At 37.6% G+C, this 12,506-nt stretch overlaps 1 protein-coding gene and 1 long non-coding RNA gene across 2 annotated transcripts in view; both read left to right on the top strand.

Moving 5' to 3' along the window:
• The window catches only part of LOC130996121 (uncharacterized), a 1,020-nt gene extending 461 nt beyond the window's left edge, over positions 1-559 (top strand). The window contains exon 2 of the long non-coding RNA XR_009092403.1: positions 303-559. This is a non-coding gene — a long non-coding RNA (uncharacterized LOC130996121). The remainder of the gene's footprint in view (positions 1-302) is intronic.
• Positions 560-9,676: 9,117 nt separating this feature from the next.
• Positions 9,677-11,844, top strand: LOC130994128 (uncharacterized). The gene is made up of 2 exons (XM_057919164.1): positions 9,677-11,220; positions 11,370-11,844. The coding sequence occupies exons 1-2, from the start codon at positions 9,677-9,679 to the stop codon at positions 11,842-11,844; spliced, it is 2,019 nt and encodes a 672-aa protein (XP_057775147.1).
• The last annotated feature ends 662 nt before the right edge of the window (positions 11,845-12,506 follow it).

The raw sequence follows: 12,506 nt of genomic DNA, 5'->3' as shown, positions 1-12,506 counted from the left end.
GGTCTAATGAAAATTTTCATAAAATTAAATAGAAAATAAGAGATGTTGAATGCCTTAACAATAAGTTACAGGGCAGCAAGAGCACCTGATCTCTAGTAATTGCTCATGTGTTGGCACTATATTTATGGAAACTTGAGTTCATGTATTGTGTTTTTCCCATCGTTCTCTGGAGAAAGTAAAGTGCTGTTTAATGATTTTCAGAAGCCTTGGAGATATGTCGGAGCTAGGGATATCCGCTTAATTTTCTGCTCTTAAATTTGCTAGTACATAGCCGTTGATCATGAACTGATAATTTCGTGCAGGTTCAAAGTAAAGCAGGCAGTGTTGCTCTCAGCAACTGAAGCTGCGGAGATGATTCTACGAGTCGATGAAATCATCACCTGTGCCCCACGGAGGAGAGAAGACCATATGTGAAGAGGCATGATTCATGGTTGCTACTCAATCTATAAAGAGAATAGGCTGGCAAGGTTAAGCTAAATCCAAAACATAATATCAGAATGTCATCACGTATTTCTGTATCAGTTTTATATGGAATTAAATCGAAATACTTTTTAGATTATTTCTCTAGACTAGAACTTTATCTTGCAAGTTACCTAATAGCCTAACCAGTGGTCCAAAGCCTGTCTTTTGCTTGCTCACTGCGCTGAATTTTGAACTGCGACTCTTAGGTCATGTTTGGTGTTATTTCAAGTTTCAATTCTTAGTTCAACATTTCGAGTGCAGTTTATGATGTGTATTGGCTTTTGTAAGAAAATATTGGTTCTCTGGTGAATGATTTGGTATTTTGGTTGGAAAAATGAAAATTGTTTTTCCACATTTCGAATTTGTGGTTTGTTTAGTTACGAAGATGTGAATATTAAAACTGTTGTCTTCTTGTAATAGTAATATGGGACAGTAATAGGTGATGTGTAATTAATTATATGGTAGATCATAGATGTAATGATAATATGTTAGTGTGATAGATGTACACTTTAAAGAAGGTGTTGAGGTTTAAAAAAGAAAGTGTTGATAAAAAATTAGAAATAGAAGCAGGCACGCTTAGAAAGAGAAGTAAGAAAATTCACGGTCAAAACTGTGGAATCACATTTATGCTCTGTTTAGGGATGATGGATCAAAGGTTACTAAAGAGGTGGAGATGGCGGAAGTTATTCAGGGATACTTTGCCGATTTGTTCCAATCGAATGCCCCCACGGCCACACACATTGATGAAGTTTCTGATACTAGTGCATCGTTTCTTGGTAGAGGTGCTTTAGCCGACTTGTCCCTCCCCTTCTCATCTGATGAAGTTCGAAAAGCGCTTTTCCAAATGAATCCGCATAAAGCCCCGGGCCCGGACAGTTATCCACCTTTCTTTTTTCAAAAATTCTGGGGTGAGATTGGAGATGATGGTGTCACGAGAGAAGTGTTGAAAATTCTTAATGGCAGTGTGAGCATGAGGCATTGGAACAAAACTCTCTTGGTGCTTATTCCCAAAATGAAGAACCCGAAACATGTGAAGGATTTTAGGCCCATTAGTCTTTGCAACACGACATATAAACTGGTGGCTAAAGTTCTGGCTAATAGGCTTCGCACCATTTTGCCGCTGGTCATTGACGACTCTCAAAGCGCTTTTATTCCCGGTAGGCTTAATTCTGACAATATTATCTTGGGCTATGAGTGCATGCACTGGATTAGGGGCAAAAAACTTGGGTCAGATATCTATGCTGCGGTTAAACTCGATATGAGTAAAGCCTATGATCGCGTTGAGTGGCGCTTTCTGCGTGCTATGATGGTGGTTCTCCGATTTCCTCTCTTTTTGATTGACCTTGTTTTGCAGTGCGTGGCAACGGTGGATTTCTCTTTTGTACTCAATAGCAAGGTTTATGGTTCCGTTTCTCCGTCTAGGGGCCTTCGCCCTATCACCTTTTCTTTTTGTGATATGTACTCAGGGTTTCTCTTCTTTGCTTAGACACTACGAGAACCAGGGGCTGCTTAGTGGTGTGGTTATGGCGAGGCATTGCCCATCTATTACGAATCTTTTCTTTGCTCACGACTCTCTTATTTTCTTCAAAGCCACGGAGGAGGCGGCTAAAAGTTTGGGGGAGGTGTTGAAAAAATATGAAATGGCGTCCGGGCAGATTATAAACTTTCAGAAATCGACTATATCTTTTAGTCCAAACGCGAAGATCCAAGACATTGCCATTATCACGGACTCTCTTGGAATAAAGGAGACAGCTGGACATTCACTTTATCTGGGATTACCCACTTTTGTTCCACATCAAAAGAAAATTCAGTTCGAATTCTTGCGTGATCGTGTGGTTAAAAAATTCAACGGGTGGGACAATAAGTTTTTCTCAACGGGAGGAAAGGAAACAATGATTAAATCAGTTATTCAGTCTATACCTACATATACAATGGCTTGTTTCAGAATACCAGTTGGGATCTGTACGGATATTGAGTCAGCGTGTGGTAAATTTTGGTGGGGCGACAACGAATCTAGCCGCAAATTACATTGGGCGAAGTGGGATTCGCTTTGCAAACCAAAATCTTGTGGTGGCTTAGGTTTTCGAAAGCTTGTTCCTTTCAATCAAGCTCTTCTTGCCAAGCAATTTTGGCGAATTCTCAAGCATCCGAACTCTTTTGTTGCTCGGACTCTGAAGCACTGCTATTTTCGGGAGGGTGATATCATGCAAGCTGGGGTGTCGTCTAATTGCTCTTTCGTGTGGAGGTCTTTATGTTGGGGAAGAGAGCTTCTTGATCGTGGTCTCAGATGGCAGGTGGGAAACGGCCGCTCCATCAACGTTTTCACCGATCGTTGGTTACCAGGTAGAGGAGTGTGGCCAGCTCCTCAAAATTTTAACAAAAACCAGCGTGTTTCTGATCTTATTTCTGCTGATGGTGAATGGGATGTGATTACTCTGAACATGCTCTTTCCGCCTTTTGTTGTGAATGATATCTGCTCGATAAAAATCCCCAAAGAAGGCAAGAATGATTTTCGCTTCTGGGAATTCGATGAAAAGGGACGCTACTCGGTGAAATCTGGTTACTTGTGTGCTACTGATTTTTACTTACCTCATTCTGAGTCATCCACACAAGCTTCGATTAAATGGTGGAAGTATTTTTGGAGCCTTAAGCTGCCACCTAACGTGCTGCATTTTGGCTGGCGTATGTTTCATGATATGATTGCCATGAATGAAAATTTAACCAAACATCATATTCCTACTTTAGTGTTTTGCTTTTGGTGCAATAAGTGCAGGGGCTCTACCACTCACGGTCTCATTTGGTGTGAGGTGGTTAGGAAGGCTTGGAAAACGACAGTTTTTTGGGAGATTATCCGAACTTTCAAGCACCTGAATTTAAGAGATCTTTGCCTTGTGGTTGATGATAAGCTGGGTGTGGAGGGTTTGGAATTGTGGATTTTCTCTCTTTGGTTGGTGTGGAAATTTTTATGTGATGTTAAGCATGGGAATTGTTTGGCAGACAAGACCTTAGACTTAACTTTGGGAGAACGCATGGTGGAGTCTTATCAGAAGGCGCGGCATTGTGTGACGCTTGAACAACAGTTACTCCCGCATGAAGGAGCTGCTAATTGGTTTCCTCCCCCAACGGGTATGCTGCGTTTGGATGTGGATGTGGCCCGTAGGGAGGAAGGTTGCCGGAGTGGGGTGGGTTTTATTCTCCGAGACTCGTCTGGTAAGCTTGTGGCGGCTGGGTGCAAGATGATTGGGTTTACGGCTTCTGCCCTTCTCGGTGAGCTTCATGCTATTCTTATTGCGGCGGGTTTTTGCTTGGAAAATGATGTGGGCCCGGTTGTGGTTTATACGGACTCACTTTTAGCCGTGCACGTGCTTCAGGATACTCACCATGGTTCGGAATCGTTATGTGATGACTTATGGGAGGCTTTCTCACATGCCAAACAACACGTCGTGGTTGATTTTTTGCATATGCGCCGTGATGCAAACAGAGCAGCTCATGAGCTTGCTAAGTTTTCCTGTTCTGATCCTAATGATGTTATTTGGAAGGCCGATTTTCCTAATTGGCTTCTAGATATTGTATCCTCTGATCTTGATTAATATTAGTTCGCTTTTTCTCAAAAAAAAAAAAAAACTGTGGAATCACGATTGTGTGTTTTATTGTTTGTATTTTGTATACTTCATTTGTTTCAATTTAATAGGCCACAAAGTCGGGTATACATAATACATGTTAAAAAAATAAAAAATTTATAATAAAATATATGAGAGAAAATAATATTTTTTAGGATATATTTGTTATAAAAAAATAGAAAGAGAAATAAAAATATTAATATTTCTCTCTTTGTCCCGCCAAAGATGATACATTTCTTTTTGGCACGAGATTTAATGAGTTAGTGTTTAGTAGTTTAAGTATGGTTGGTGAATTTGTGATTAAGTCATACCTAATTATAATTATTTTTAATTGAACAATTTAAAAATTATATTCTGATTATTTTTCAACACCCCACTCTACCCCCCTCCCTCCCCGCCACAACCCAAAATACCCAGCAAGTTGCAACCCGCCGCCCCAAAAATCAGCAACCTTGTCGGACTTCCTCCCCCCATCGTCCCAAATCTGCAGCAATGACCGCTGCCGCCAAATCCCCAACAACCCTTCAATTGAAATCGAAGCCCTAGGCCTTAGGCGAGGAAGAGAATGAGAGGAGGTGGAGTAAGGCGGCGCCGCTCGTCAATCTTCAGAGATGAGGCGGAAGGTGAGGCGAAGAGGAGGGGGGGGGAGCTGGAATGGGGTTGAGAGATGGCGAGAAAGTTAGAAAGAAAATGAACCCAAAAATTTCAACCCCTAATAATTAAAGCTTAAATTGAATTTTAAGTAAAATAAGGGATGATTAAATTATATCTAATCAAATGCTTAATATCCCTAATTTTTACCAAATATAGAAATGTAGCAACTTCGTTGGGACGGCCCGAAAAGAAATATGTTTCATTTTCGGTGGGACGGAAGGAGTATTTTTTAAATATAAAGAGAAATAATTATATGTGTCATTACTTCAGCACACAATCACATCTGCTGTTGACTCAGTTGATCACAAATCATCATTATACTTTTGTTAGTTAACTCAATCTGTCGACTTGCATAAAACCGACAAAGTTGAACTCATAACACACTTAAATATTTTCTTAACAATACAATTAGCTAAACTATCAATTATCTGTCCAATTGATAAGCATCAGACTGTCAGTAGGTTAGATAATTGATCACTCTTAAACAAGTCATATATTTGAATGAGGTTGGCTCGCTCATCGTGTGTTCTAATCAAGTCACCTAAAAGCTAATCGGTCAAAGTTAGTTGATTTGACAGTAACAAGAAGCAAGAGAAATTCATAATTGGTGTATTCACCATCCCTCCCACACACCAATATTTACTCGCCCGAGAGGCCGAGACCAACATAAACAAAAAGTATTAAATTGATCATATATTAAAGGGTTAATTGCTTATAAATACACGAACTATATCCAAATTTTGATTTTTAATAAGATCTATTTTTTTGGTAAAAAAATACATAAACTTTTAATTATTTGGAATTTAATTTGAGTCAAAAAGTTCATTGACCAATAACTTGATTGTCTGCAGTTCGATCGCAATTCGAATGTACATGAGGTGTGTGATTTAGTTGTCTAGATTCGAGTTGTTTACCGTGAGTTTTAATTAATATTACACAAGTTTGTTGGTATTTTGTGCAGGAATTGCATGAAGTGTGGAAGAAGGCTCGTGGATGTTGTGAGATCGAGAAAAGCGCGCATATGATGAAGTTAGCGTGATTTTTGGAGAAGATTAGAGATTAGGGCTTGGAGTTAATTATTCTAGATTTAATTTAGCCTAAAACTCTTATTTTAATTACCTTTGGGCTTTATTTTGTAAGTAGTTGATTGGCCCAATTATTGGGTGATAGACGGCCATGAAGGGATTTAATTCCCTAAACCTTATTTTTGTGCTCCACTTAGCCACCAAATTAGGAATATATATAGGAATTAGTTTAGTTTTTGCTACACACGTTTTATTTTCTTAGATTAGGAGTTAGGGAGATTTAGGGGGGCGTATTCGTTCAGGATTTTAATAGATTTCTGCAGACTTTTAAAATCTGGATGTATTCGTTTAAGACTTTTAAAAGTCTATGAAAATCTAGAGGTATTCGTTCAAAACTTTTAAAAGTCCGTTCAAAACTTTTAAAAGTCTATAAAAATCCAAAGGTATTCGTTTCAGACTTTTAAAAATCTATGAAAATCTAGAGGTATTTAAAAATCTATGGATTTTAAAATTGGACTGATTTTCATTGATTTCATTCAAAAAATACACATGAACAAATCTGACCTCCGACCACGAAAATTCGAAAGAGTTCATATTTCAGCGTCGACTGGGTTCCAGCGGTCGTGGCTCGAAGAAGCCAGCGGCCGCTGGCACCCAGCGATTGCTGGAACCATGTCAAACTCTTTTGACATGCAGCGATCGCCGGCATTAGAGAGGCCATATCAAAATGTGAAATTTCAATATTTCATATTAGAATATGAGAAATGGAATTAAAAACCACAATATAATAAATGGGGTTCATTTTTTGTTATATTTCCTTGAAAGCGAATGTGCTACTTCCCCCACTGGGCAATTAACTTCCTACACAATAGTGATTTCTCTGACATCATTACTTCCCATCAATTTTTCACAGTTATAATTTTGTAATCGTTTTAACAAATCAAACGCAAGCAATTAAATTTGAATTCGATTTAGTCAGATACGAAAATATTTTAATTTCATATAAGAAGCTAGCGGTCGCTGGAACCCAACGATTGGTGGAAGCTGTCCCAACGATCAATTAACTCCAACGAGCGCTGGGATGGTCGATTTCAAATCCGTAAAAATCACGTCAAATTCTTGTTAAAATCCTTACAAAATCCGTTCAAAATCTGTTTAGAATTTCAAAATACTTGAACAATCTGTGTGAAATCTGTAGATTTTTAAAAATCTACAGAATTCCTGAACGAATACACCCCCTTTAGTTTAAAATACTTTTACTTTAATTTGCTTAGGTTTTTTATTAGCTTTTGACTTTTGCTATTATTTTTCAGTAGACGATTTTCTCTTAATTCTCATAGTGGTGATTTATTTTCAATTTCAATTCTTATTTTATTTTCCTGTTCTATGCTTGCTTTTATTTTATTGATTGTTTTTAGTTTAATTATGAGTCGCTAAATCTTTAATTCAGCGAGAATAATGAAACACTGATTTATTAATCTATGAGACCTAATTGGTTTTAAAATTGGTTCATATTGATTCCGATTAAATCCTTGTGTTTCACGATAATTCTTATTTTATTTAAGTTTGGCCAACTAAGGTTTAATTGAATTACAGTCAATTAGCACCTCCAATCCGTAATTGTGGGAATATGACTGATTAGTTATAAAGCCACCGTGTTCGTAGTAGGAATAAATTGGTGGATTGATTATTACTAGCGTATCTAGGATCACTACAAGAAAAGAAGGATATAACGACCAAGTTTAACGATCGAAAAAATCGGTCTTTAAAAAAGCGGTCTTAACGACCGAATATTTAATGACAACGACCGATCTTGATTTTGTTTATTTATGTTTTATTTTTGCAACTTAACGACCGAAATGATCGGTCGTAAATTGGTGACAATGTTTCAACGACCGAATTTCGGTCGTAGACTAAATTTAAATAATTTTAAATTATTTCTAACGACCGATTTTCGGTCGTTGGAAACCTGAATTAAAAAAAATAAACAAAAAATTCAACGATTGATTTTCGGTCGTTAATTCGAAAATCGGTCGTTGCTGAACGGTTTTACTTAGGGTTTGCTTTTCCTTTCCCCAATTTTTCCTTAGCCGATTTTTTTAGTCAATTTTCGCCTCCCTCCCCACCGATTTCCCCGTCGCCGTCGATTCTCGCCGTCCGATGACCCCGGCCGCCGCCTGCTTCCCTCCCCGACGAACAACCACCTCCACCGACCCCGACGCCGTGCCCGCTGTGCTGCTGTCCGCCCGGTGCGCCGCTGCCGCTGCTTTTCGCCTGTCGCCGGAATCGCCTCGCCCTCGCCCTCGCCGCCGTAGGTAAGTGGTTGTGGTGTGTGTTTGGGTTGTTGTTTATAGAATTTAAGTTGTTTATTTTGAATCCCGGCCACTGCCTCGCCGGACTGCCCCGCTGCCTCGCTCGCCGGAAACCTCTATCTGTCGCCGGACCGTCCTTCCCCTTACCGGAATCCTCTATTTTCGGTTAGTAATGCTAACTTATGTAATGTAGGTTATTAATTTTAATTTTGGTTAATATATTTGTATGTTATTGAATAAATTGTGAATTTATATAGGTTATGTTTTTCATAATTATGCTTTATGAATTTATGTGAAATTGTTGTAGGTTTATGTGAATTTATATGAATTTATGTGAGTTTATGTAAAATTTTGTATGATTTAAGTTGATTAGTTTAGGTTAAGCATGAGTTTATGTGGATTACTATATTGATTATGCATTATTAATGATTTATTTTTGTTATTTTTGATAGTGTAATATGGTCTTGATTAGTAGAACTTAGTTAATTAGATGCTCTTTGTTTTTAGAACTTAGTTAAATTTATCTTAGGATAGTAGTAAGTTAGTTTCAATAATTTAGTGATATTCTTAATTAGTGACAATATATCATCTTTGAACTTAGTGAAGAACTTAGTTAAAATCTTAGTTAATATATCATCTTTTAGGTCTTACTTAGATATATATAGGTAGGTATATAAATTTATTTATAATTGTAAATTTGAATTTGTTTATTGTGTCGTCGGTGGGGGGGAGGCGAATAACGTGTTATGATTATATGATTATTTGTGTTGAGCATGTTTTAATTATAACTATTGCATGATTGTATCGCCGGTGGGGGAGAGGCGAATAACCTGTTTTGATTATTTATGATTGTGATTATTGGAGTTTGGGCCGCCGGTGTGGGAGAGGCGGAGGCGGTAGCAATGACTACCGCCCTGGTTTTGTTGTTGTGTTGAAATACAATCCTCAATCATCCTTCTTCTCTTCAAATCATAATCGTCATCCTTCTTTAATTCTAAACTCGAATATTCCTTCTTCAACACCTCTATCATAATCGTCATCCTTCTTTAATTCTAAACTACAATCATCCTTCATTAATTCTAAATTGTCAATATTAATATTCACTCTTATTCTAAATTTTATTCTTAATCTTAATCTTAATTGAATTCCCTAATTTAATATTAATCTTAACCTTAATCTTAATCGAAATCATTAATTCATCAACTTAATGTTGAACCATCCTTCGAAACTCATAATGAAATCCTAAATTTAAAATTAAACTTCATCTACTCGCAAAATTTAAATTCCGAGAATGAAATTCGTAATTGAAATCTTATGTTTAAACTAATTTAATTCTTAATAATATATGAATGCAGGAAGTATAATTATGAGTTTAGATCGGGGGTGGATGTATAGGCGTTATGTTGAAGGTAGTCTTACTCAGGAGTTCATGGATGGATTGGAAGTATTTATCCATTATGCATTTTCTCGACCAGAATTAATGATTGGAAATAAAATCAAATGCCCGTGCACAAAATGTAAGAACAAAAAATTTGATATTCCAAATACTGTGAGGATTCATTTGGCAAAGAATGGCTTCATCCCTAGATATCATATATGGACGATGCACGGTGAAGCATTAGTGCAAGTCCCTGATGTTGCTAGGCGATTTGTAACCAATGAACAAGATACAGAAGTAAATCGTTATGAGACGATGGTAATGGATGTAGCAACTGCTCAATTTCACAATGTTGATGATTTAATTGAAGAAACTCCAAACCCAGCAGCCCAACATTTATATGATATGTTAAAGGCGAGTGATAGAGAGTTGTGGCCTGGCTGTAAAACTCATACCCAACTATCTCTTGTAGCTCGATTGATGAGTTTAAAATTTGAGAATAATATGTCAGAGCGATGCTTCGATCAAATTTTGGAGTTGATTAAGGAAGTAGTTCCCGAAGATAATTTAGTCACAGGAGATTTCTACAGTGCTAAGAAATTACTTCGTGGGATGGGTTTGCCAGTTGAAAGGATAGATTGTTGTCGCAATAACTGCATGCTCTTTTGGGGGGATGATGATGACTTGCATGAGTGTAAGTTTTGCGATGCAAAACGTTATAAAGAATCTTCTGGGGCTAGTGGTAGTCGCCAACGACGTCTAGTTGCAGTCAGTCAGATGCATTACTTTCCAATCACCCCAAGATTGCAAAGATTATATGCATCTAAAGCAACAGCAGCAGATATGCGATGGCATGCTACATCAGTTAATGATGGTGTGATGAGACACCCTGCAGACTCACCTGCATGGAAACATTTCGACCAAACATTTCCTGATTTTACGGTTGAAGTTAGAAATGTAAGATTGGGGCTTTGTACTGACGGATTCGCGCCATTCAATAGTTTTGATAAACAATATTCCTCATGGCCAATCCTACTTACCCCATACAATCTTCCTCCTTGGATGTGCATGAGAGAACAACACATATTTCTCACTGCTGTTGTTCCTGGCCCACACAATCCAAAGGATATGATTGATGTTTTTCTTCAACCGCTAATTGCCGAGTTGTCTCATCTTTGGGAAGTCGGTGTCCAAACGTATGACATATCATTGAAAAATAATTTCCAAATGCGTGCTGCACTTTTGTGGACAATTAGTGACTTCCCCGCCTATTCAATGCTTTCTGGTTGGAGTACAGCTGGTAGATTGGCATGTCCACGTTGTCTTGATGATACAGATTCTTTTAGATTACCTTTGAGTGGTAAGCAATCTTGGTTTGACTGTCATAGGAGGTTTTTATCCCCCGATCATCCTTTTCGGCGCAACAAAACTGCATTTGTTAAAAATTCTCAAGTAAAAAAAGGTCCTCCACAAACCAAAAATGGGCATCAGGTGTTGGCGGAGATTGAGGGATTGAGCATTAAAAAATTAACAGAGTTGACAGTTGAAGAGACTAGATTGCGGATAGCTAGACGACAGAGATCTTATGAGTCCGGTTGGAGGAAAAAAAGTATATTTTGGGATTTGCCGTATTGGAGTTCATTGCTTATACGTCATAATCTTGACGTTATGCACATTGAAAAGAATGTCTTTGATAACATTTTCAACACCATTATGAACACTAAAGGCAAAACAAAGGATACGAGCAAATCTCGTGAAGAATTGAATAGGTTCTGTCGCAGACCCGAGTTACAAGCCAATGAAAAAACAGGAAATTATCCTAAAGCATGTTATATGCTTGATAATGATGAATTTTTTTTTTACTTACGTGGATTGAAGGTCTTAAATTTCCTGATGGCTATGTATCCTCATTGGGTAGATGTGTCAACCTGAGTACACTTCAAATGTTTGGCATGAAGAGTCATGATTGCCACGTGATGATGCAACGAGTGTTGCCGGTCGCATTAAAAGAACTTCTTCCAATCAATGTATGGAAAGCAATCACAGATCTTTGTCTCTTTTTCAAAGATTTGACATCACCTTCTATTCAAGTGGACAATCTTCTTCTGATGCAACAAAACATTTCTGTTATTCTTTGTAAGTTAGAAAGAATCTTCCCTCCAAGTTTCTTTGACTCTATGGAACATCTACCAATTCATCTCGCCGATGAGGCATTGATGACAGGCCTTATGCAGTATAGATGGATGTATCCATTTGAGAGGTATTTGGGAAAGTTGAAGAAAACGGTTAAAAACAAAGCCAAAGTTGAAGGATCAATTACAAATGCTTACCTTGTGGAAGAAGCTACAACATTTTGTTCTTATTACTTTAAAGATCATGTTAAGACAAAGTAACGAAATGTACCTCGAAACTTTGAAGGTAGTGGGCTATCTAGTGGTGTTGCTATGCATCGTGATATGTTGTCTGTTTTCAAATATGGTGGGAGACCATTTGGAAAGATGACAACTAGATTTCTGGATCCTAAGGAGCACACTGCTGCTCATTTGTACGTGCTAAATAATTGCCCAGAGGTCACAGAAACCTACATAGGGTATATTCTTATTATTTTATTGCATAAACTTAAATTTTAACTAATATGAAAACTCTTAATAGGTTGTTCGAGGATGAAATGAAAGCCAACTATCCACATCTTTCATCCAACCAATTTCAAATTATTCTTGAGAATGAATTTCCATCATGGTTCAAATCTTATGTAAGTTATCTCTTTGTTAATAGGGTTCAAATCCTCCTTGAATTGTTGTTGATTAAATATTTTGTCTCAATAATAGGCCTCGAATCCAAGAAATCGAATACTCAATTCTTTTTTGCATCATTTGTCATTGGGACCTTTGCAAAGAGTTTCTACATACCAAGGATATTTTGTCAATGGCTTCAAATTTCATACGGTTGCTTATGGCTCTAAGAAATCAACCGATAATAGTGGATTACTATGGTCGTCTGTCCGAGGTTGTTGTTTTAGAATATCCTGGGCTGCCAAAGAAAACAACAACATTGT

The sequence above is a fragment of the Salvia miltiorrhiza genome, chromosome 7 (assembly GCF_028751815.1).
Source record: "Salvia miltiorrhiza cultivar Shanhuang (shh) chromosome 7, IMPLAD_Smil_shh, whole genome shotgun sequence".
NCBI classification, from domain to species: Eukaryota; Viridiplantae; Streptophyta; class Magnoliopsida; order Lamiales; family Lamiaceae; genus Salvia; species Salvia miltiorrhiza.
Note: the sequence above shows the minus strand (reverse complement) of the source record. Positions and strands in the feature narration are given on the sequence as shown.